This window comes from Oryx dammah, unplaced genomic scaffold, assembly GCF_014754425.2.
Source record: "Oryx dammah isolate SB20612 unplaced genomic scaffold, SCBI_Odam_1.1 HiC_scaffold_25, whole genome shotgun sequence".
NCBI lineage: Eukaryota > Metazoa > Chordata > Mammalia > Artiodactyla > Bovidae > Oryx > Oryx dammah.
The window spans coordinates 32,398,703-32,420,412 of record NW_024070209.1 but is presented as its reverse complement, the minus strand read 5'-3'; the positions used below and the strand labels follow the sequence as shown (position 1 = coordinate 32,420,412).

General features: G+C 36.2%; 1 protein-coding gene across 19 annotated transcripts in view; it reads left to right on the top strand.

The window, feature by feature from the left end:
• The window catches only part of NRXN1 (neurexin 1), a 1,211,037-nt gene that overhangs the window by 445,726 nt on the left and 743,601 nt on the right, over positions 1 to 21,710 (top strand). For all 19 annotated transcript variants that reach the window (XM_040224802.1, XM_040224806.1, XM_040224800.1 and 16 more), the window contains one exon: positions 20,132 to 20,433. In XM_040224802.1, the coding sequence (XP_040080736.1) occupies positions 20,132 to 20,433 (302 nt within the window). The remainder of the gene's footprint in view (positions 1 to 20,131; positions 20,434 to 21,710) is intronic.

Below are 21,710 nucleotides of genomic sequence, written 5' to 3'. Positions count from 1 at the left end.
TGATTTTATAAGATTAAGGAACAAACAAACGAAACTTGTATACAAGGAAAAGTGGATGACATGTTGCCAGACACTGTGCTAATAATTTTGCAAGCATCAACTCATTAACCACTGGGTGAATATTACTTTTATCCACATTTTGAATAGTAATTGGAGAATTATGATGTTTAAACAACTTGTCCCCATTCACCAAGCAAATAAGTGACGGAGTGGTGATTGTCTACTGTAATTCTAAAGTGTGGGCTCTTAACCACATCACTGGGAACAGAGTCAAAAGGAAATGCATTTAGGCACTGTATTCATCTGCATTTAAATTTATTCTACCAGAAAAGTTGGCATCCACATAGGATATTTAAAGAGGGTGTGTGTGCACGCTCAGTCACGTCCGACTCTTTGCGACTCTATGGACTATAGCCCTCCAGGCTCCTCTGTCTATGGGATTCTCCAGGCAAGAGTGCTGGAGTGGATTGCCATTTCCTCCTCCAAGAGATCTTCTCCACCCAGGGACCGAACCTACATCTCTTGCATCTCCTGCCTTGACAGGCGGGTTCTTTACCACTAGTGCCACCTGGGAAACCCTATTTAAAGAGTATCTTGGACTATTACTTCTTATATGTTCAATATAATAGTTTTAAAGAATATAAAGTCTCTTCATAATATGCTTTAATGGTGTTTAATGCAACTTACTAGATTATATCTCACAGTTCAATAGAATATATCATTGCTTTACTTCTTTGAATCATTAGACTAACATCCTCTTTAGCAGATAGTGCAAAGTAAACCCTTTTTACATGAAGTATCTTTCCTCACAAATGCTTATCTATTCGATAGGAAATAAGAATAAAAATATCTAGTGACGGACCATCCATCTGTCTCCCCCCTTCTCTCAAACTAAACATGAGTAACTTTCCAAATGCTTAACTCTCTTTATTTTTAACATTGAAATTATCACCTTCACTTTAGATAGACTGCATTGTTCAAAACTATAATGTTAATACTTATAACAAAACTTATAACAAAAGTATGAGGTGCACTCTTGTCCCTGAGTCTGTGCCAATCAATAATTCACAATTTAGTCTCAGCTGGATATTCCTGATAAAAATGTCAGGAATATCTCTTTTCTTTATCAAAGCCTTTTACAATTCATACATAACCAAATTTTTTCACTTCGTTTGCCATTCTTTTTCATGCCATCTTAGTTCTAATCAAATTTCATTAATTGTTTGACTTCTCACCTCAAAATATTCACTCATTTTCATTCCCTTACCAAAAGTGCTACTCCCCAAAGTTCCTACATTTCAAATGTATCATCCTTCAAAAAGTCATTCATGTTTTGCCTTCTCTATGAAATGTATCTCAACACCGGAAATAACCTCTTCTTTTGCATGCTTCTGGCTACTGATATGCCTTGTATCCTCTTTGCATTTTAAACATCTTATAAGATAAAATTGTTTCCTTCAAAGCAATTAATACAGTGCCTCACACATAGTAGGCCTTTAATATGTTTCCTTAAGTAATGATTTAATTAATTCCTTGAGACTTCCATGATTTATTTTGCAAACACATTCTAAAATGTGGCTTAAGATTTCAGGCTTTGAAATGCAGCAATTAAGAAAAAAAAATCTATTTCCCCTGAATATTTTATTTAGTCCTTTATATACATACATACAGATCTTGATTCATGGAAACATTTCTTTGAAAATCTTTATGATTGCAAACATATACAGGCCTGTTATGTATAAAGATGAAGTGCGGTTTTTAGAGAGCAGAACAGACAGCATCAAGAAGGGGACAGACAGATGCAGGAACTCATCAGCTGTCAGGAAGGTCTCTGCAGCCAACAGCTGCAGTAGCATCCTAAAGTGCTTTGAAGGCGTGGAGTGGTTATTCTGCTGAATAACTGAATATCCACAGAGCCAAGGTCCGTGACCTTGAGCACAGCAGATCTTTTCTGCTGAATATGATCTTATTCCAAGTGAAGTCAAATTATTCTTCCCAGTCGCCAAGAAAACCTCAAAGCTTTCAAACCACTTTGCCCTGAGAGGTGCCTCAAACCTGCTAGGGCAGCCCGCAGGACACAAGGACCACAGAGTGCACTTGAACTGCTTGGAAGCATAAAACTTTCCATTTTGAACAGAATTCAGATGTGTCTAGGTTGTATGCCAAGTATAAAAAGGACCCTGACCTGAAGTAGGAAAGGCTTGAAGGGCTGCTTCTGTGTCTCCCTCAAATCAGAGCTAGAAGAATAAAGCGTTTGTGTCATTTGAAGAGACTCACAGGCCTAACAGAGCCACGGACACTCTATCTTGAACCATCGGCCCACTCTTCCATTTTATCCCCTTTCTGCATTCAAAGAGTGTGCTTTTTAATTAGTCCAGCAAGAAGCAGCAAATGAGGGAAATGTGGAAAAAGCTCTTTGTCTTCGAGTTGAAATACACTTAAAGAAAACACAAGCAGGGATTTATTAAAAGGCTTTTGTGAAGAGGCTTTTAGTCAGCATTTGACTTGGTTAAAATCCCGAGCGATTGTTTATTATGGCATAGCAGCAAAGGAAGAAAAATCAGGGTTTTGTGCTTTTGTCTATTAGAAGGAAGAGGAGCCTTAGATGCTTCAAATTTCAGCCTGTGGTGTTCCAAGGTATCACCTGTTAAAGAAAGACAGGCCTGCCAAGGAGAGTTGCTCATAGATGGGTGTGGGCTCCTCTTGCTAACTGTTTCAGGACCAGCTTTTGCGCTACAGCTTTCTTTATCCACTTTAATCCCAGCATTTCTTCCCCTGACTTTCTCCTCAGAGTAGAACATCCTTGTTTTTAGCGTCCACCGTGACATATTTAGCTTCCATAGACATTTCATCAGCTTCGGGTGTTAACTCTGACCAGCAAATAAAGAGCACCGTTCAAGACAGAATGTTTGCCTTCTTTGAACTTTGGCATTAAATTTTACCAGAAATACATAAACGTTATATATTTGTACAACGAGGGTTTTGAAGATATGCTAAATTTTTTTATTAAGAGAAAACTGAAAACAGTTGAATTCAGCTCTTGGGAGTTTCTATGTGTTTGGGCAAATGTGATTGCCTGAATTGGTAATACGACTCTTCATTGCTTCTTAGATGCTTTTCCTTCAGGAAGGAAATGTATAATATCAGCATCTGAATGGGTTGAAGATCCATGCTCGTGCTTTTACATAAAGACTGGCCCTTTTAAAGAAAACTGTGATTTAAAATCAGATGCTTTCAAAAGTCAGTCTGATAATGTATGTACATGGAAGGGAAGGGAGGACGTGCACTTGTGTTGCCGTTTTGTGAGATAAAGTATGCAAACTACTTATTAATTACTTAAGCAAAATGCAGATGTAAAGCAATACTATACACAGGCAGATCATATCTAAATTTAAAGAGCTCAACGTTTTGTCATATTATTATAACTAAGTGAGTACATTTATAAAGGAACTCTTATTACATGTTAAATGTGTAGGTCATATCTTTCTAAACCCATGATTCCCTTCCATGTTGATATATTTGAATCCCTTGGGAAACTTCTAAAAGTGCCTATGCCCAGGACACTCACTGGACCAATTAAATGAGGGTATAGAGGTGAGGGTCTGGAACTGAGGCAATAATATTTTCTAAGGCTCTTTAGATGGTTTTGTGATGCCAAGTTGAAAACCACTGTAAACATTAAACATTTCATCAGATAATCTCAGTCTGATGTACCTAATGAGTCACTGATTCAATTCTTGTCAATATAGTTATATATATTCAATTTATGTTTTTTTATTATAAAACAATACAGATTTTTTTCCCCACATTATTGGCAATACTATCAATTTAAAATAAAGTGCAGTGTCTGTTTTTAAGTGGCAATATTTGAACATGTAAGTCAGTCACTTTCATTATAATACTATAAATCAAAATAAACTGCAAAATTAAAATTTTGATGTTGAGAAGCTTACATAATTAGTGCAAACATCGTTAGATAGTCAAGGTGTTTACTTCACTTTGAGATTATAGCTGAGAAAAAATATTGGTACTCTTAACTGGCAACTTGAAAGCTATAAAGCTAAACTTTTACATGTTGTCTTGGAGTTATGAAAACTAGTTATCTGAGAAAGAGATTAAGTTAGGATTGAATGTCATGTTGAAAGAGGCAGACTGCCCTATATTCTTCAAAATGAATATTTTCTTCCCTCTGAAACTGTGAAGATGTTCCATTGAAACCTATTTAAAACAGCATTAGAAATGCAACAGAATCTGGTATAAAGACCACAGGATTCAGTCAGAGATCCATATTCTGGTCTGAGATATTCACAAGCTACATACTTTCTGCCAAGTCTCTTAAATTCTCTGGGCCTTGGTTTTCTTATCTGTAGAGTGAAAAGACCAAATTAAATCGGTGTTTTTCATTTTGATTAATTTCATTTAGTTTTTAATTGGAGGATAATTACTTTACAATATTGTGATGGTTTCTGTCATACATCAACAGGAATCAGCCAGAGGTATACATATGTCCCTTCCCTCTTGAACCTCCCTCCCACCTCTCTTCCCATCCCACCCCTCTAGGTTGTCACAGAGAATCAGCTTTGGGTTCCCTGCATCACACAGGGAATTCCTCAGTTCAGTTCAGTTCAGTCGCAAGTAGTGTCTGACTCCTTGCGACCCCATGAATCACAGCACACCAGGCCTCCCTGTCCATCACCAACTCCCAGAGTTCACTCAAAACTCATGTCCATCGAGTCAGTGAGGCCATCCAGCCATCTCATCCTCTGTCGTCCACTTCTCCTCCTGCCCCCAATCCCTCCCAGCATCAGGGTCTTTTCCAGTGAGTCCAGGGGACTCTCAAGAGTCTTCTCCAACACCACAGTTCAAAAGCATCAATTCTTCAGCGCTCAGCTTTCTTCACAGTCCAACTCTCACATCCATACATGACCACAAGAAAAACCATAGCCTTGACTAGATGGACCTTTGTTGGCAAAGTAATGTCTCTGCTTTTGAATATGCTATCTAGGTTGGTCATAACTTTCCTTCCAAGGAGTAAGCGTCTTTTAATTTCATGGCTGCAATCACCATCTGCAGTGATTTTGGACCCCCAAAAATAAAGTCTGACACTGATTCCACTGTTTCCCCATCTATTTCCCATGCTATCTATTTTCCATGTGGTAACAGATATGTTTCAATGCTACTCTGTCAAATCATCCCACTCTCTCCTTCCCCCACTGTGTTCCAAAGTCCATCGTTTTTGTTGGCATCTCCTTTGCTGACCTGAAAATAGGGTTATCAGTACCATATTTTGAGATTCCATATATATGAATTAATATACTGTATTTGTCTTTCTCTTTCTCTTTCTGACTTATCCTCTGTATAATAGGCTCTAGGTTCATCTACCTCATTAGAACTGACTCAATGTGTTCCTTTTTATAGCTGAGTAATATTCCATTGTGTGTATGTATCACAACTTCTTTACCAATTCATCTATCAGTGGACATCCAGGTTGTTTTCATACCCTAACTATTGTGAACAGTGCTGCAATAAACCTTGGGTACATGTGTCTTTTTCAGTTATGGTTTCCTCAGCATATACGGTCAGTAGTGGGATTGCTGGGTCATTTGGTAGTTTAATTCCTAGTTTTTAAAGGAATTTCCATGCTATTCTCCATAGTGCTCTATCAATTTGCATTCCCACTAACAGTGCAGTAACGTTCCCTTTTCTCAACACCCTCTCCAACATTTACTGTCTGTAGGTGTTTTGTTAATGACCGTTCTGACAGGTGTGAGATACCTCATTGTAGTTTTGTAAATCAGTGTTTTTCAAATTTGAGTGGTGAACCTTTTTGAAATCAATTTAGATCAATTACCATTTCTAGAAAAAAACATTATAAGAGGGCATTGCAAGTACAAAGTCTATAAAGAGTGTGTGAATCCTGAGTACCTAGGAAGAAATTTTCGAAAGACTTTGAATTAGAAGATCTCTTTAACTTTTATGGTTTTATTAATTGTTCATGAGAAGGGCATGTAGTGCGGGGAAATGAGGAATATATCCACATATTCTTGCCATAAAATGTCACGGTCAGCGATCTTTAGAAAGAAAAGACTTGTTTCAGTAGGGTATTTGGTTTACTCACTACAGGTAGAAAAGGTGAAAAAAGTCTGTAAAGTTACAGCTTGTGAATTTGGAAATATGTCTTATCCTTGAGACCAGAGAATGCTCACTGCAAGAAGTGAACAGATGCATTGTGAATTATAGCTACCAATTTAAGAGGTGGTATTATTCAGTCTGGCCAGAATGTTCTCTCATCAGTCAAATGACTTCCAAGCTAAAAAGTGAGAATGTGCTCTGCTTTTTGATTACTTCATTTATATTTCATCCATGTTATTCTACATTTTGTGCTTACTGTTGGGAAATGGGTTCTTTCAATGGAGAGTAAGGGAAGGGACAGCCCAGTAATTTACAAGAAAACATTGAGTTTCAAACTTAATATGTTACTGGAAATAAGGGGAAAGTAAGAAATAATAATAATAAAGTATCAGGAGTACTACTCCAAATCTTATTAAAGTATTACTTAAGGGAGTAGGTGCTAGAAATACGCTTCTTTTTCTTATTTTTTTTTTTGGGACGTGTGGTTGTTGTACAGTATTATGTGCTTCAGGTATACAGCATCGTGATTCACAAATGTTTAAAGATTATACTCCATTTATTGTTATTATAAAATACTGGCTATATTCCCTGTACTGTGTGATATTTTTTAAAATGTTACCCAGGTGATTCTGACGAGCAGCCCTGTTTGGGATCAACTGGTCTAGAGACTCAGCTTCTCATCCCTGCTTCATCTGTGTCTAGCTATAGATGCCAGAGAAAAATTTTGTAACCTTTATAGGTCTCCTTTTTCCTGTTCTAAAATTTACATTCATGTGACTCACTGAGATTTCTGATGAAGTTTCACTGTTAATCACAAACCACCCAGTGTCTTGATTTTAAAAATTGGAGCCTAAGACATAAATGTATATTGTACTATATATGTATGTACAATGTATATATTGTACTATATTGTACATACTATGTATGGCACTAAAAAGGTAATTATAATAATTTCTACATTCTAGGAAGTTTGCTCTTTTAATATTAGATCACAACAAGTTACCGACTTGTTGACAATGTTGGATATTAACCAATGAGACTGTTCTCTTACAATGATTCGCATACATGCCCCTGTTTTATAATCCTGCCTGTTTTCCCTACTCCAATCATAAAAATCTGAACTCGGAATAAATATTTCTGACCAATGCAAGCTGGGCTAATCAAATTTCATCCGCTTTGGGGAATTAAAAACTGAAATGAAATTACTTGGAGACTGGGGTTCACTGTTGTTGAGTTATATGAGTGATACAGCCTTATAGGAGACCAAAACCTGTGAGGAGCTTAGCTCTTCCCCATGTTTCTTCCCTACCAAGATTTCATGGTTCAGTAGTTCCTTCTATTCTGTAAACTACTTCCAAATTCTTTCTGATAAATTCTGTATATTTGCATTAAGCTAGAGTTCTGCTGGTATTGGGAAAGAAATAAAGACCTAAGAAATCTATTGAACAGAATAACTTCTCTCCTCTGTATCTAGAAAGGTCCTTGATTTGTACTATTCTTGGGAGACTTGAGAAAATAGTATTCAAAACAGATGAGAAACCTGGTTTGAGAAAAGCTGAGCTTGACAGTGTTGATTTATGATGCTTTCAATACAGCTATGATAGATGGGTGTGGGGAGGTTATGGAAGAATCAGTATATAAACTATATAATTAATAATCATGATTCTAAAATCATTATCTCACCAATCCTTATTTTAAAAAATCTGAAGGTGTGGCATGGCAATATCATGATAGTCATTTGTACTGTGGTCAGCTCTGACTCAGTTACATATGTGCCCATGGTCATGTAGCACAAACCCATCAAGTGGGGAAACTGAACCGAGGGTTCCTAATTCCAAGCTAATCCACTGGAAAGCATTAGTTATTGTTGATTGGAAAACACTATTCATTGTTGATGTATCTTTTCATACATTCATTAGAGAAATACACATGGTCCTGAATTGATTCATATAAACTTATGGTAAAATGTTATCCTCTTAAAATGTTTTATTATTCTAGGAATTTCACTTATATGAAAAAATGCCTTAAATTTAGGAGAAAAAAAGTTTTGTCAAACACATTCTTTTAACACCCCAGCATATATTGAACCAGAAAGTCTGTTGAAGGTATTTGTTCCTGGACAAGGAAGAAAAGTGATCAGAATAGAAAGTTTGCTTCTGATAGAGTGTGAACAGAACACTTTCAATGTTGCTTTATTTTTCTTAAATTTTAAGTCCTTACAGTCTAAGAGGAAAATTAGCTCTAGAAGCTCAGATAGACAGAGGGGTTGCTGTGGAAAGTTCTTTGTAAAAGTATCATCATCAGAAAACTTTAAAGACATTTTAACTAGCTTGTGTAATTTTGACAGCAGGAAAGCAGTAGAATTTGGCACAAAGTTGAGCCTCAGTAAATATTTATTGAATGAATCGGTGAAACAGTGGCTCAATAAATCAAGAATGTTATAGGACCATAAAATTTTAAAATTGAAAGAATCACTGGATATCACTTAGTCCAGCTATGTCCCTTTGCCAGAGAGGAAAATGAGGCCCAGTGAGGCTAAATGGGGAGACCAAAGGGACAGAGAGCTGAAAATGGCTGAGTCAAGACCAGTGCTCAACTCTCCTGATCTTTACTATGATGTTTTATTTTGTTTTTAGAAAATGAAAAATGAAAGTTAAAAAAAGCACAAAAACCTCATGAAATCATTTTGAAAGTCATTCAGGTTTAAACTTCTTTAAAAGAATAAGTCATCAATAGAAAAACATATTTTTTCTTCCTTTATGCTATTTCCTTCCATCTCTTTTTTACAGCATGAACCCAAATTAACTAACAATTTCCTAGAATTAGGGTATTGGCCAAAATGAAATTCTAGTTATTAAATTATTATGTAAAAAGCTGATTTAAAAAACAAACAAACTACTGGACAGTCTTTTAAAATATGATATTTACTTTTTTAATGGGATTCCCTGTTGGTCAGACAGAGACAGTAGAGAATCTACCTGTAAGGCAGGAGACCTGGGTTCAATGGGGGTCAGGAAGATCCTCTGGAGAAGGGAATGGCTACCCACTCCAGTATTCTTGCCTGGAGAATTCCATGGGCAGAGGACAAAGAGTCAGTAATAATAGCGATAACCAGTAATGATAATGATAACCAATAGCTGATTGCTCGCCATATGCCAGGCAATATAAAACATACTTCTTTATATTCACAGCAGAATGTTGAGGATAAATTTTTTGCATAGAATTGTTGATTAAAGCCCCTTGAAACAGAATTTAAGTAATCTCTACTCTAAAGAAAATCTCTAAACACTGGCCATTTATCTCCCTCAGCACTTAGTAGAAGACAGCAAAAGTGATCTTTTGACAACCTCTAACCCAATTCCTGCCTCCCTACTTCCCACCTTCCTTATCTACCCAAGCATAAGAGATGAGTGAGTGGACTGAAGAGTCAGTAGATAATAAGTCTCATGAAAATATACTGTCCAAGGAGAGTCTGCTTATTTGCCCGAGGAAATAGAGACAAGAGACTGCTATAGAAGCTTATCTGCATTCTACATTCCTGATGCATGACAGTGTTTGCATCAAACTTGCTGACCTGCCTTTGCCTTACTGAGGAGAAAGGGAACTGGCTGGATGGAAAGAGACGAAGGAGGGCAGCTTACAGTCTCAACATCTGGTGTAGCCAGGATGCCTAAGATTCTGTGGGTCATGCAGACACTGTACTTTAGTCTGGAGCTTGAACCATCTGGCCAGTATTACTCACAAGAAGGCCACTTGCTGGTCTGCGGGGCCAGGGGATCACAGGAGCCAGATGCAATGTGTTGGAACCAGAGGATGAAGCAAGTTGGGCCAGATGAATCAACCCCATCCCCACCTCTCTATCTGTCTCATTATGTTTGGAAAATGCAGTGATGAGGTCGTAAAGCGCACTTGAGTCTACCATTTCAAGGGTATTAGAGGTCAGGGAGGGTGAACCAAAGAAGCAGTTACAACCAATAGAAGGAAACTGCAAGCCTCTGTCTTGTTCTCTCCCTCTCATCTACACCATCCCAATATACTGGAAGGGCCAGGTTTTAAGGCAGGTGGTAAAAAGATGTCTGTTTTTATACCACATCCTCCCTTTGTTCCTCAGCTCAGACTGTGAATTGAGGGGTGAAACTTATATCTGAGGTGAAAATTATCAAGTAGCCTGAGTCTTTAATAACCAAAAGACCAGAGATTTAGTAAGTCTGCCCAGGATGTTATTAAGAGATGGGGAAAGAAAGTGACAGTGTGTGCATGTTTAAAATCAGCAACTGAGGAAATATAATGAATGCATAAATAAATATCCTTTCATGTTTATATACCATGACTATATCCCTTGGATTTTGATTCTAATAAATTTATTACACATGTGTTATATTACTTAATTCTTACAACTAACCATCATGTATATAGCTCCTATGCCTCCACTCATTGATCAGAAAACAGATTTTTAAGATGAGTGATTATTATTAAGTGATTATTACTCATAATGTGAGAGTGGGATTCAAACCCAATTGTATATGACTCTATTGCCCCCATTCCTATGATCTATAACTTTATAACTATCAGTCTCATTGCCGTCACTTTCATACATATCCAGAATCCAATCTCTACGTAGAAGTCAGACTTAAATTTTTAAAATGCAGATCAAATCTTATCACTTTTCAGCCTGCAATACTCCAATGACTTCCCGTTGTACATGGAATAAAATAAAAAAAGTTTGACCAGAATGATGCCTGAATGGATTATTAATCTCCCTCTCAATTTGAACTTCAATACTAGGCTTTACATGTGTGACTTTTTGGATTCAATATTCTTTGCCTTAAGATCAAAGACACACCTTGGGTTTCCAATATCCCTTCTCCTGGTACAAAGTGTAGCACTCTAAAATTCAAGTGTTCTTGGACTTCCCTGGTGGCACAGTGGATAAGAATCTGCCTGCCAATGATATATAAATAAATATATAAAATATTGAACATGGGTTCAATCCTGGTCTGGGAGAATTTCACAAGCCATGGAGCAAGTAAGCCCATGTGCCACAACTGTTGAGACTGTGCTCTTGAGCCTCCAAGCCACAACCCCTGAGACTATGTACCACAGTTGCTGAAGCCCACACACCTAGAAGCTGTGCTCCCCAATAAGAGAAGCTACCACAATGAGTAGCCCTTGCCCTGAAACAAAGAGTAGCCCCCTCTCACCACAACTGAAGAAAATCTTCTCAAAGCAACAAAGACCTAGCACAGTCAAAAATAAATAAATAAAATCCAAGTGTTTTTAGTTTATACTGATCAGTATAAATGTGTGAGTGTGTGCTAAGTTGCTTCAATCATGTCTGACTTTGCGATGCTATGGACTGTAGCCTGCCAGGCTTCTCTTTCCATGGGATCCTCCAGGCAATAATACTAGAGTGGGTTGCCTCCATAGTATAATGAAGAATAGTATAAATGAGGAATGTTTATATGTTTAAATACAGGATATCTAGAAATCTGCTATAAACATCATTGTAATCCTCTAATTATATATGTAATAGTATATATGCTATATATAAATATATATTATTTATTTATTAGGTATTCATTCATTGACACCCAAAGAAATCATAAGTTTATATAGAGTTGCTTTGGAAAGCCTATATTCACCATGCTATGGGTTTCCCTGGTGGTTCAGATGGTAAAGAATCTGCCTTCCCTGGGTTGGGAAGATCCTCTGGAGGAGGGCATGGCAACCCACTCCAGTATTCTTGCCTGGAAAATCCCCGTGGACAGAGGAGCCTGGTGGGCTACAGTCCGTGGGGTCACAAAGAGTAGGACACAACTGAGTGACTAAGCACAGCACATACAACGCTATGTTTTTGCTTTGATCGTGTCACTGATATCCACCAGGTTAAAAGATGATGGAGTCTAGTCATAGATTCAACTGTGAGAGTTGAGCCCGAGGCAGGCCCAGAAATTACAATATTGCACACCTGGTGAATGTTTGTTTATGACTTTTCCTGCATGTCATCTGATCTGTGCAGAAGTGAATGGTTATCAAGCCGATTAAGACATAGAGTGGCCTGTTTGATTCCCAGCACCTGCAGTTATACAAACAAATGCAAATCAGTTGCACAATAGAATTGGAAAATTGTCCTGGAGTATTGAGCTGTGTCCTATTATTTTTTTTTTTTTATTTTTTAGAGTATGTTCAAGTGTAAATGGCATTTAGTTTTTGGTCATTGGTTAGAAGCTTATTTCATGGCATTATCTAGGGAGTAAGAAAGAGTAAGATTGGAATAAAGAAAGCAAGGGGGGTTTAAATATTATGATTCTACTCCAATTAATTAATGTGATCATGGTTTTACCTGTTCAGACCTCACTCTCTTCATCTAATAAATGAAAGCATTATGTCAAATAATATCTAAGTCTTTCACTTTCATATTTAATGACTTCACATATATCATCATTAAAATTATGCCTATTTTTCTAGGGTTATCTGATGGATACTTGGCAACTTACTTCCAGATTGGTTGCCTTGAGGTGTATCTGAAGTGAAATAAAACCATGAAGAATGAATATTTTATGAAGCTTTATTTCTTGCTGCAAACAATAGAAGCTAACCAGAGAATTTCTGTAGGTTGAATCATAATTGGGAATTTTGTAATGATTTATGACATTTCATCTGAGAGAAAGTGCAGATAAAGAACTATTCTCCCTTTAAAATAATGCTGTTTTTCCTTACAGTGATCAATTGATTGTTTTAATGTATAAATTACAAAGGATTTTGGCAAATAAAACTATGCTGTTTTCTGTTACACTTCTTAGGAACTGAAAATTTAACCTGATGTGATTCAATAGGCAGACCTTCTTTTTCTATTTTTCTAAGCTTGCTTTATCTTCATAGTCAGAGAAGATAATGTATACTTCTAATATACATTAATGTAATGTAAACTTCTAGTATGTACTTTTGTTTATCAAGAATATTTTTGGCATGATATTCTTGTGTATTTGACTTCGAGAGCAGTAAAACAAATGAAACAAGCCTCTTACTCAAATGTCAGTTTTAGTTCACTTTTTTTTTTTTAATGTGTTGATTTTAGTTCCTGGTTTGTGTTGAACACAACCTTAGAATATATTTTAAGGTATAGTGAAACCTTATAAACCTGTGTGACTTGGGATTGTATATGTGAAAAGCAAGATAATCGAGAACAATAATGTAGGTCAGGTTCTTGCCTTCAGAAAACAGCCTGACATTCTCCATGTAAGTGGAAATAGTAAGACTTCTCTCTGACCATAGATATCTTTGCCTTAGGAATTAGGGTCATTTCCTTGCAGGTCCTTCACTTAGTAAAGAAGTTCAGTGAACTTGAAAGTTGTGGCAACATAGGGTAAAATTAGTGAGACTTTACCCAAAGCATAAGCAATGGGAAGGGGCACTGCTCTGAGAATCAATTTGTGAGTGAACTCGAAAAGTCATATAACCTTTTTTTTTTTTTTTTTTTTGTCGAATATTCTACTCTCTAAAGTATAAATCACTAATTCTTGCTGTTAAAAAGGATCCGTTTGTTCAGTTGACCATCCAAAGATTGAACACTATCTGCCATATCCAGTTAAGTTTCGGTTATGTTCAAGTCCTTTCTGTGATGAGAAATTTGTTTTCTAGTAAATGAAATGTTCCACCTATGGATAGCTCTCTTATAAAGTCTATTATTTTGAGATATATTTTCTCATAGCTATTATGCTTTGATTCTGTTCACACCCCTGATTCGCTGCAAAATGGAATTGCTCCTCTAGGGAATAGCCTTCCTAATATTTGAAGATTCTGTCACATATCTTTTAAATTTTTCTTTAGAGGGTTTTTGACACTACCTTATGTAATCTAGAAGTCTTTTATCATCTCAACATATATCCAATAAATTCCAGCTTGTCTAAATAGGAGTGTGATAGCAGGCATGAGCCACCTGAAGACTATCCCATCCCTCTTCTAAGAACTTCTATGAATATAACCCATGCCTACCTGAACTTTTTTGAGTGTCTCCCTCACACTTTGGGGTTTCCTGGTAGCTCAGATGGTAAAGAATCTGCCTGCAGTGTGGGAGACCCAGGTTCAATCCCTGTATCAGGAAGATCCCCTGGAGAAGGAAATGGCAACCCACTCCAGTATTCTTGTCTGGAAAATCCCATGGATGGAGGACCTGGTCAGCTATACCGTCCATGGGGTCACAGAGTCGGACACGACTGAGTGACTTCTCTCTCTCACACTTTGATTCATGTTCTAAATCCTCTAGATTTTGTTTTCTTTGTTTTATCTGGTATGTCTGGGAAGTCATGTTTTCTGCATATTCTTCCTTGTTCAGTTGAGTGATTTTAGACCTCAGAATAGAACTCAGATTTTATACAATTTAGATTTTTTTTTCATTGAACTTTCCTTCAGAAAACTAGATGAGCAAGAATTGTGTATTTTTGTCTGAGTCATAAGAGAGTTGAAAATTGGTGAGGACTGAAATCCAGTGGCACCCATTAGATATCTCTTTCTCTAATTGTATTATAACAGAAAGCAAATTAATATAGAATATTAGAAAAATAAATCAAGTTTTTGAGCAGTGTATTTTTTAAATGTTTCTCTAATTCTGTCATAGCATTTCTATGATGAGTAGTAGACACCCCCTTCATCTAAACAGTGATCCATTAATCAGCACATTTGAAGTATGGTCCCTCAAACAATTATAATTACATCCATGCAGCTTATTTATATTTTCTAAACCCTGTGAGGTTGCTCTGGAGAGAAAATGGTATTAAGGGATATTGACATACATAGAAAAGTTTTAAAGTGATGCATAGTTGGTATTATTACTATTGTTGTTATTTTCATTGTTACTAATAAAAGTACTATTAATAAAGTAATGTCTTGCTCCTATCACCCTATTAATCAGGAAGAAACAACTTTATCAGATGAATTTGTTTTGTTCTCAGTCATCTAGATTATGAATTTAAATTATTTTTTGAAATATAGTATAAATACTAGAAAGTGCACATATCATTAGTGTATAGCTATATGAATGTTTGCACTCTGATCACACACATAAAAACACCAGGTCAAGAACAGAACGTTGCTAGTACCCCCAACGTCCTCCTAACTAGTTTCCCCTTCATTTCTATCAAAGGCAGTCAGTACCTTGACTTACAACAGTAGAGATTTAGTTTTATTTTTTTATATAAATGAAATTATAAGTATCTTCTCTTTTGTCTGGCTTTTTTTTTTTTTTACTCAATGTTATCATTATGAGTTTTATCCATAATTTTTGCATGTAGTTAGAGACCATATATTCTCTTTGCTGTTTAATATAATATTCTATAATTATGCCCCAATTTATTTAGCCATTCTACTATTGATTGGCATTTAAGTACTGTTCATTTTGAGGTTATTATGCAGAGTGCTGCTGTAAACATTCTAGTGTGTCATTCTGATGATCTTGTGTTCATTTTGTTGGATCTACACTTATAAGGGGAGATTCCTGGGTCATAAGATAGGCAAATTTATCTTTTAAAGATACTGCTAATTTTAAAAAGCAGTTCTCACCAGCAATACATAAGAGTTCGAGTTGCTCCACATCCTAACACTTGGTACATTTTGTCTTTTTCACTTGTTTTATTTATTTTTTTATTCATTGTGGTGTAATGTATTGATATTTTATTATGGTTTAGTTTGCATTTCTCTGAATTCTAATAAAGTTGAACATCTTTTCCTATAGTTGTGAATCTAATTTCTTTTTGATGTTTATTGTTTTAGAACATATTAGAAATGCATAAGATATTTGGATCTTATCTTTTAAAATGGATGTAGACCCTTTCTTTAATTGTTCAACAGGAAAGCATGAATAACTCTTTACTGTGCTACTTGGTATTTGTATTTGACATAGCACAAAACTTAATGATAAAGACAGCATGGTAACAAAGACGAATTATAGTCCTCTTGAAGAAAATTGAATGACTTACATATTCTCATATGGTAAACAAATTCTTTCTTGAAAAAGAACATAACAAAAATATTTCCCTGCTTAGATTCATGTCTCATTTATGATTTTTTGAAGTAAAGATATGTTCTACAGGGTGAATTCTTCCAAAACTACATGGTTGCATTTGATGAAAATTTAAATTATCTTAATTTGGTATTAAACAACATAAAAAGAGTGATATACTTTCATTTTTGAGTAATATGAATATGATGGTGTAAAATGTTATTGACATTCATATAACTTCACAGATTCCCATCTAGTAAACTATGAACTCTAATATTTAGTACTTTTCCTTTGGCTCTGCCACATTATCTGGATTTATTTTGCATAAATCATATTTGGAATGATGTGAAGTCTGCTGGATAAAATGCTACAGCCTCTTAAGTAGCAACAAGTCTCTTCAAGGACCCACTCTCTGTTCTTTAGTATTTAAGGGTAGTAGGCTGAATTCAAGTCCTCTTCTGTGACTGGCATTTTCTGAATTTGACAGTCATTTAAACTCCATGTGAATCACTTTCCGAATGATTAAAACTCAGGTTAGAAGAAGATCTCTAAAATTCCCTTTGGTTCAGAGACCTCTTCTGAGTATTCAGTGGGGATGAAAAGTTTGCAAATATCCTCGTCAGATAAGTGAATCTCACCATATCTGATGTATGTATATGGATATGAGCCAGAATTCTTTCGGCTCCCTATTTCTTGAATTTTCTTGGCTCCATATTCCTATTACTCATCAAATGATCAGAGCAGTGAGGAGAGAGTAATGGTTTGAAAGAAATTGGGAATGTTATTTTTATTGATTATGGTAACCATTTTCTGAAGACCAATACCTTTATAATATGTGATGTCCTCATGGGGTAGCATAAGGCCAAATAGTGCTTATTGCAGTTGGTCGATTTTAAACTCATCAGCACTCTCATTAATTAGCATTGGATAACAATGACTATTTTTTCCATAGCTTTTACAAAACCTGGAGTTTTTCTATCTTTTCAATTTTTGTCAATTTCATGGCTGCAAAATGAATTCTGAATTTGAGTTTTGCCTTTCCCTCAAGACTAAAAAGAATTGAACATCTTTTTATTTATTCTAGTAGTATACACCGGTTTTTCTATGAAATTGTTGTTGTTCAGTTGTATCCAAACATAGTTTGCCAATTTTCCCATTTTTCAAATCTTTTTTTTTCCAAATTGATTTATCAGAATGCTTTGCAAATCCTGTATTGTAGTCCTTTGCAGATTAACATGGTATGAATTTTCTGCCAACTTAATTTAGATTCTTACTCTCTTGATGGTATTATTGATAAACAGGTGTTCTTAATTTTAATGCAGTTGAATATATCAATATTTGATTAGTTTTTTATGCTTGTTTAATAAATCCTTCCATACCTCCATATCATAATTTCTTGTCTTAACAAAAAGTTTACAGATTTACCTCACTAATTTATGTTCTTAGTCCATGGAGAATTGATTTTTGTAAACAAAATAATATAAATATTCAATTTCACTTTATTCATGTAGTTAACCTGTTGTCCCAACACCACTTTTTGACTAATCTGTACTTTTCTTACTTTTTTGCAATGCCTGATGACATAAATCATTTTCTTATATGCATAATATTATTTTTAGTTTGATTATTATCTTTATTCTCTCCTTTTGTCTATCCTAATGAATTATCTTTACTATCACAATTTTCTAATAGTTGTTCATCTTTACACAGGAAAGTTCCTTAATCTTCTTTCTCTGATCTATCTTGGCTATTTTGGGGTCTTTGTTTTCCCATAGAACTTATAGAAGCAGCTTTCAAATTTGTTTAAAAAAATCATTGATATTTTTGTTGGAATTTCACCTAATCTATCAATCTGTTTATACGTTTAAAACATTGGTTTTCCTCAGTTCATAGAACCCTGTAATCTGTCTGAAGTATCTTAAACCTAATAGATTTTGAAGATACTTTTGGTCTTTCAATTGTACAATTATATTTCCTAATGTGATTTTTTTTTCCACCTGTACTCTTGATAATGCTCTTAAGTTTTTCTTTTCTTCCTACATTAGTTAGGTTAGGAGGAAGACATCTACCATTTCTAGTGCCCACCAACTTTCCCAGATGTCTGTACAGCATAATCTCATTATATCCTGAGAGACCAGTATCACTAAACATGTTTAGAAATTGAAATTTTAAAAGATGCATAATTGCCCCCCCAGTACAGTTAATACGTGGCCCGCTAGGATCTAAATTCATACTTTAGCCTATGTTTTTTTTTTTTTTTCCCCTTCATTATATCATAAATATTTAGTTGTGCTGGCTCCCAATATCAAGCCATTTGCCATTTTGAACTGACCTGAGAAGCAAACACCTAAACCGTAGACTTTCAGAGAAAGGGATTAGGTCAGTGTTGGTCATTCCACTATCGCTGAAGACTAGCACCGGGCTTACACTTGCGGATTTCAGCTAATAATTTGAGTATATGAAAGGAAGGGACCTTTTCGTATGGATCGGGTTGACATTGCTATGACTCTGACTAAATCGTAGTGGATTTGGCCTGACCACTAGTCTTCACTAATAGTTTACTAGTAGGTAATAACTCTTCCTCAAGGGTTCACTCTCTTGTGAAAGTTCTTAGGTGCTCACTATCTTACTCAGTGCCTTGCCTTGCCTGCCTGTATTAGTTACAATGCTTTCTGTATCCAGAGAGTCAGGTCATTGGACCCTGATGAGCGGAGACCTTAATTTGAGCTCCAATGCAAAGACATGACATATATGTCTACTGAATGAAAGTAGTCCTGAGTTAAAATCCTATTGCCAGGATAAAGATAAAAGTGAGACCCCTGTTGGTCTTTGAACCCTCCAGTGGGCACAGTAGAGATGCTGTATTACCAGTGAAACAGATTCTCTAGTACCACTTGTAATTCTATGTTTATAGTTTATTAGAAGCTGAGTCCAGACCATACGGCCTCATTTCTCTTGGGACGATGCCATCACTGCCTAGAGAGTTGAGGGAGATTTTGGCTTCCATTTTTTCTTTGATTAAACTCACTTAATTAGTGGGAAAAGACTGCTCTTTCCAAATAGCCACCATTTCTGTTTGATTTAACATTATGTGGGATCCACGTTGTTACCCCTAAATAAAAGTGGAGAAGACTGAGAAATATAGAAAATGTTGAGACCTCATTTACATGCTATTCCCCTGAGAATGTGCTGGAATTCTTTCCAGTCTCATAAAAGCCAGTCTTGCCATCTGCTTGGTGAGATCAGAGAATGAACAAATAATCCAGCTTCTGCCTTTAGGCCTTCTATCACTGTCCTCTCCACCCAGGGAGAAAAAAAAAATGCATTTGTTCTATAAGAAATCTATTCACTCCCAGACCAAATCCTGTTATTTTTCTTCTTTACTTTCCCCTCACCAGATAATGTTATGGTTTCTCAATGGTGGAAATATTTGGCTCTTCACTGAGAAGATCTTTGAATATAAATACCTCACTGAAAATTAAAGTAACCTCAGTTGGATGGAGAGAATCTGCAAACACTTTGGAATCCATTGTTGCCAGCAGAGTAGAACCATCCAATATGTATTTATGGTACCTGACTCATGCCCTGGAGATATCACAGAGCTCCTTGCTCTGATCAGAGCTCTTGCAGTGATACTTAAAAATTAATTGAATTTTCAAGAATGTCAGATTTAGCTATTGCAGTTGATGGCTCAATAGCTGATGTTTCTTAAAAATATGCTGCCACCTACAGTATTGTTAAGGGATGGCAACCTACTCCAGTATTCTTGGCTGAATTCCATGGACAGAGGAGCCTGGCAGGCTGCAGGTTCACAAAGACTCGAATAGGACTGAGCGAATAACCCTTTCACTTTTTCACAGTGCTGTTTAAGGCTCTTGTCATGAATGTTAACTAGACAAAGAGTTAATCTGGGGGCTGATTAGTTATCATTTCTGTTAAGATTTCGTAATTTGCATAGTATATTTCCTTTACTTATGCATGTGTGTATCTGTTTCCCTCCAGGAAAAGAAGAATATATTGCCACTTTCAAGGGATCGGAATACTTCTGCTACGACTTGTCTCAAAACCCCATTCAAAGCAGCAGCGATGAAATAACTCTGTCCTTTAAAACCCTTCAGAGGAATGGACTGATGCTTCACACCGGGAAATCAGCCGATTATGTCAATCTCGCCCTGAAAAATGGAGCTGTCTCTCTGGTCATTAATTTGGGATCAGGGGCCTTTGAAGCACTAGTGGAGCCCGTGAATGGAAAGTTTAATGATAATGCCTGGCATGATGTGAAAGTCACCAGGAATCTGCGTCAGGTAACAGCGCAGTGGATAAGAGAGTAACTGGCTTTGTTTTTCGCTACAGCTGTGTTTGTGTGGTACTTGAAAACCCTAACAACATGAGATAGGGCTCCTCAGAGTCGCTTACAAATTAGCTTTTTCTTCTTCTGAGATAAATCTTCCTGCCATACTTGAGCAGGGGCATATCTAGAAAGTTCCAGGGGCCCAAAGGCTGTTTTGACTCATCAACATATGACAGTTTCCCAGAGGGCTGCAAGGTCATCCCTGAGACCTGCCCTTCCTGTGACGTGTGTGATTCTGTTGTGTTTTTGGTTTTTTGTTTATTTGATTTTAAATTATAGTTTTCATGGTGATCATTTGAAAGCATGTACATTGGGATCATTAAATCACAGTTCCTTTTTTGTAGTTAAAAAAAAAGAAAAATCAAACAACAATGTGTTTGTGATTCAGGATTGTGTCGATCCCTACTTCCTCCCCAGCCCAATCTCTGAAATGAGGACAGAAAAAGTCCCTGAAGGGAGAAAATGAATTTGGGGATTTCCACATCTCCTTAAGAATCTATTTATGAAGATATATTTATTTTTTAGCACAGACACTTATGTTAAGCCCCAGATGTCTCTGCAGAGACCAGTTCATCTTCTAAATGCCCATTTCTATTTGATTATATTTTAAAAAAATTCTTCCAAGTGTCTACATATTAGAAAAATATGATTTTTTCAGTCTATCTATGGGCTCCCATATACTGTATGCTTTTAACTGACACATATTATTACAGTATATATATATATATTCAGATGGAAGTGAATAGATTGTCCTTGTATATTTAACATGATAAGTTTTGGTTACTATTTGAAATTTTATGATATTACAATGTACCATTTTGTAAAGTGTTGACAGTGACTAATTTTTCTGCAGTACATGCTGATCTCAAACTAATATCCTTAACATATTTGTTGTTTCTCTGAACAGTTGCAGAATGACCGGATTGTCTCTGGTTTTCCTTTACTAAAACAGCCTTCTCTTTCTGAGCTGTTAACTGACTAACCTTTTCTTTTCCGCTTCTGAAAGGCTTAAACTGTCCAAGCTAGAGAAGCAACCAGGAATTTTAGGAGTGCAGGGTTAGTCTAGCTGAGGCAGAGGAGTAAAAGTAAAGGATTCCTGAGACCCTCCAAGACCTTTCAGAGGCCTTGGTGTCACAGGAGGGGCCCTGCATGTTTCCCACCTGCCCTGGGGGAGAGTTTCCCACCATCAGGGTAGCTGTAGACCACAGACTTCTTATACGTGTGTCTCTT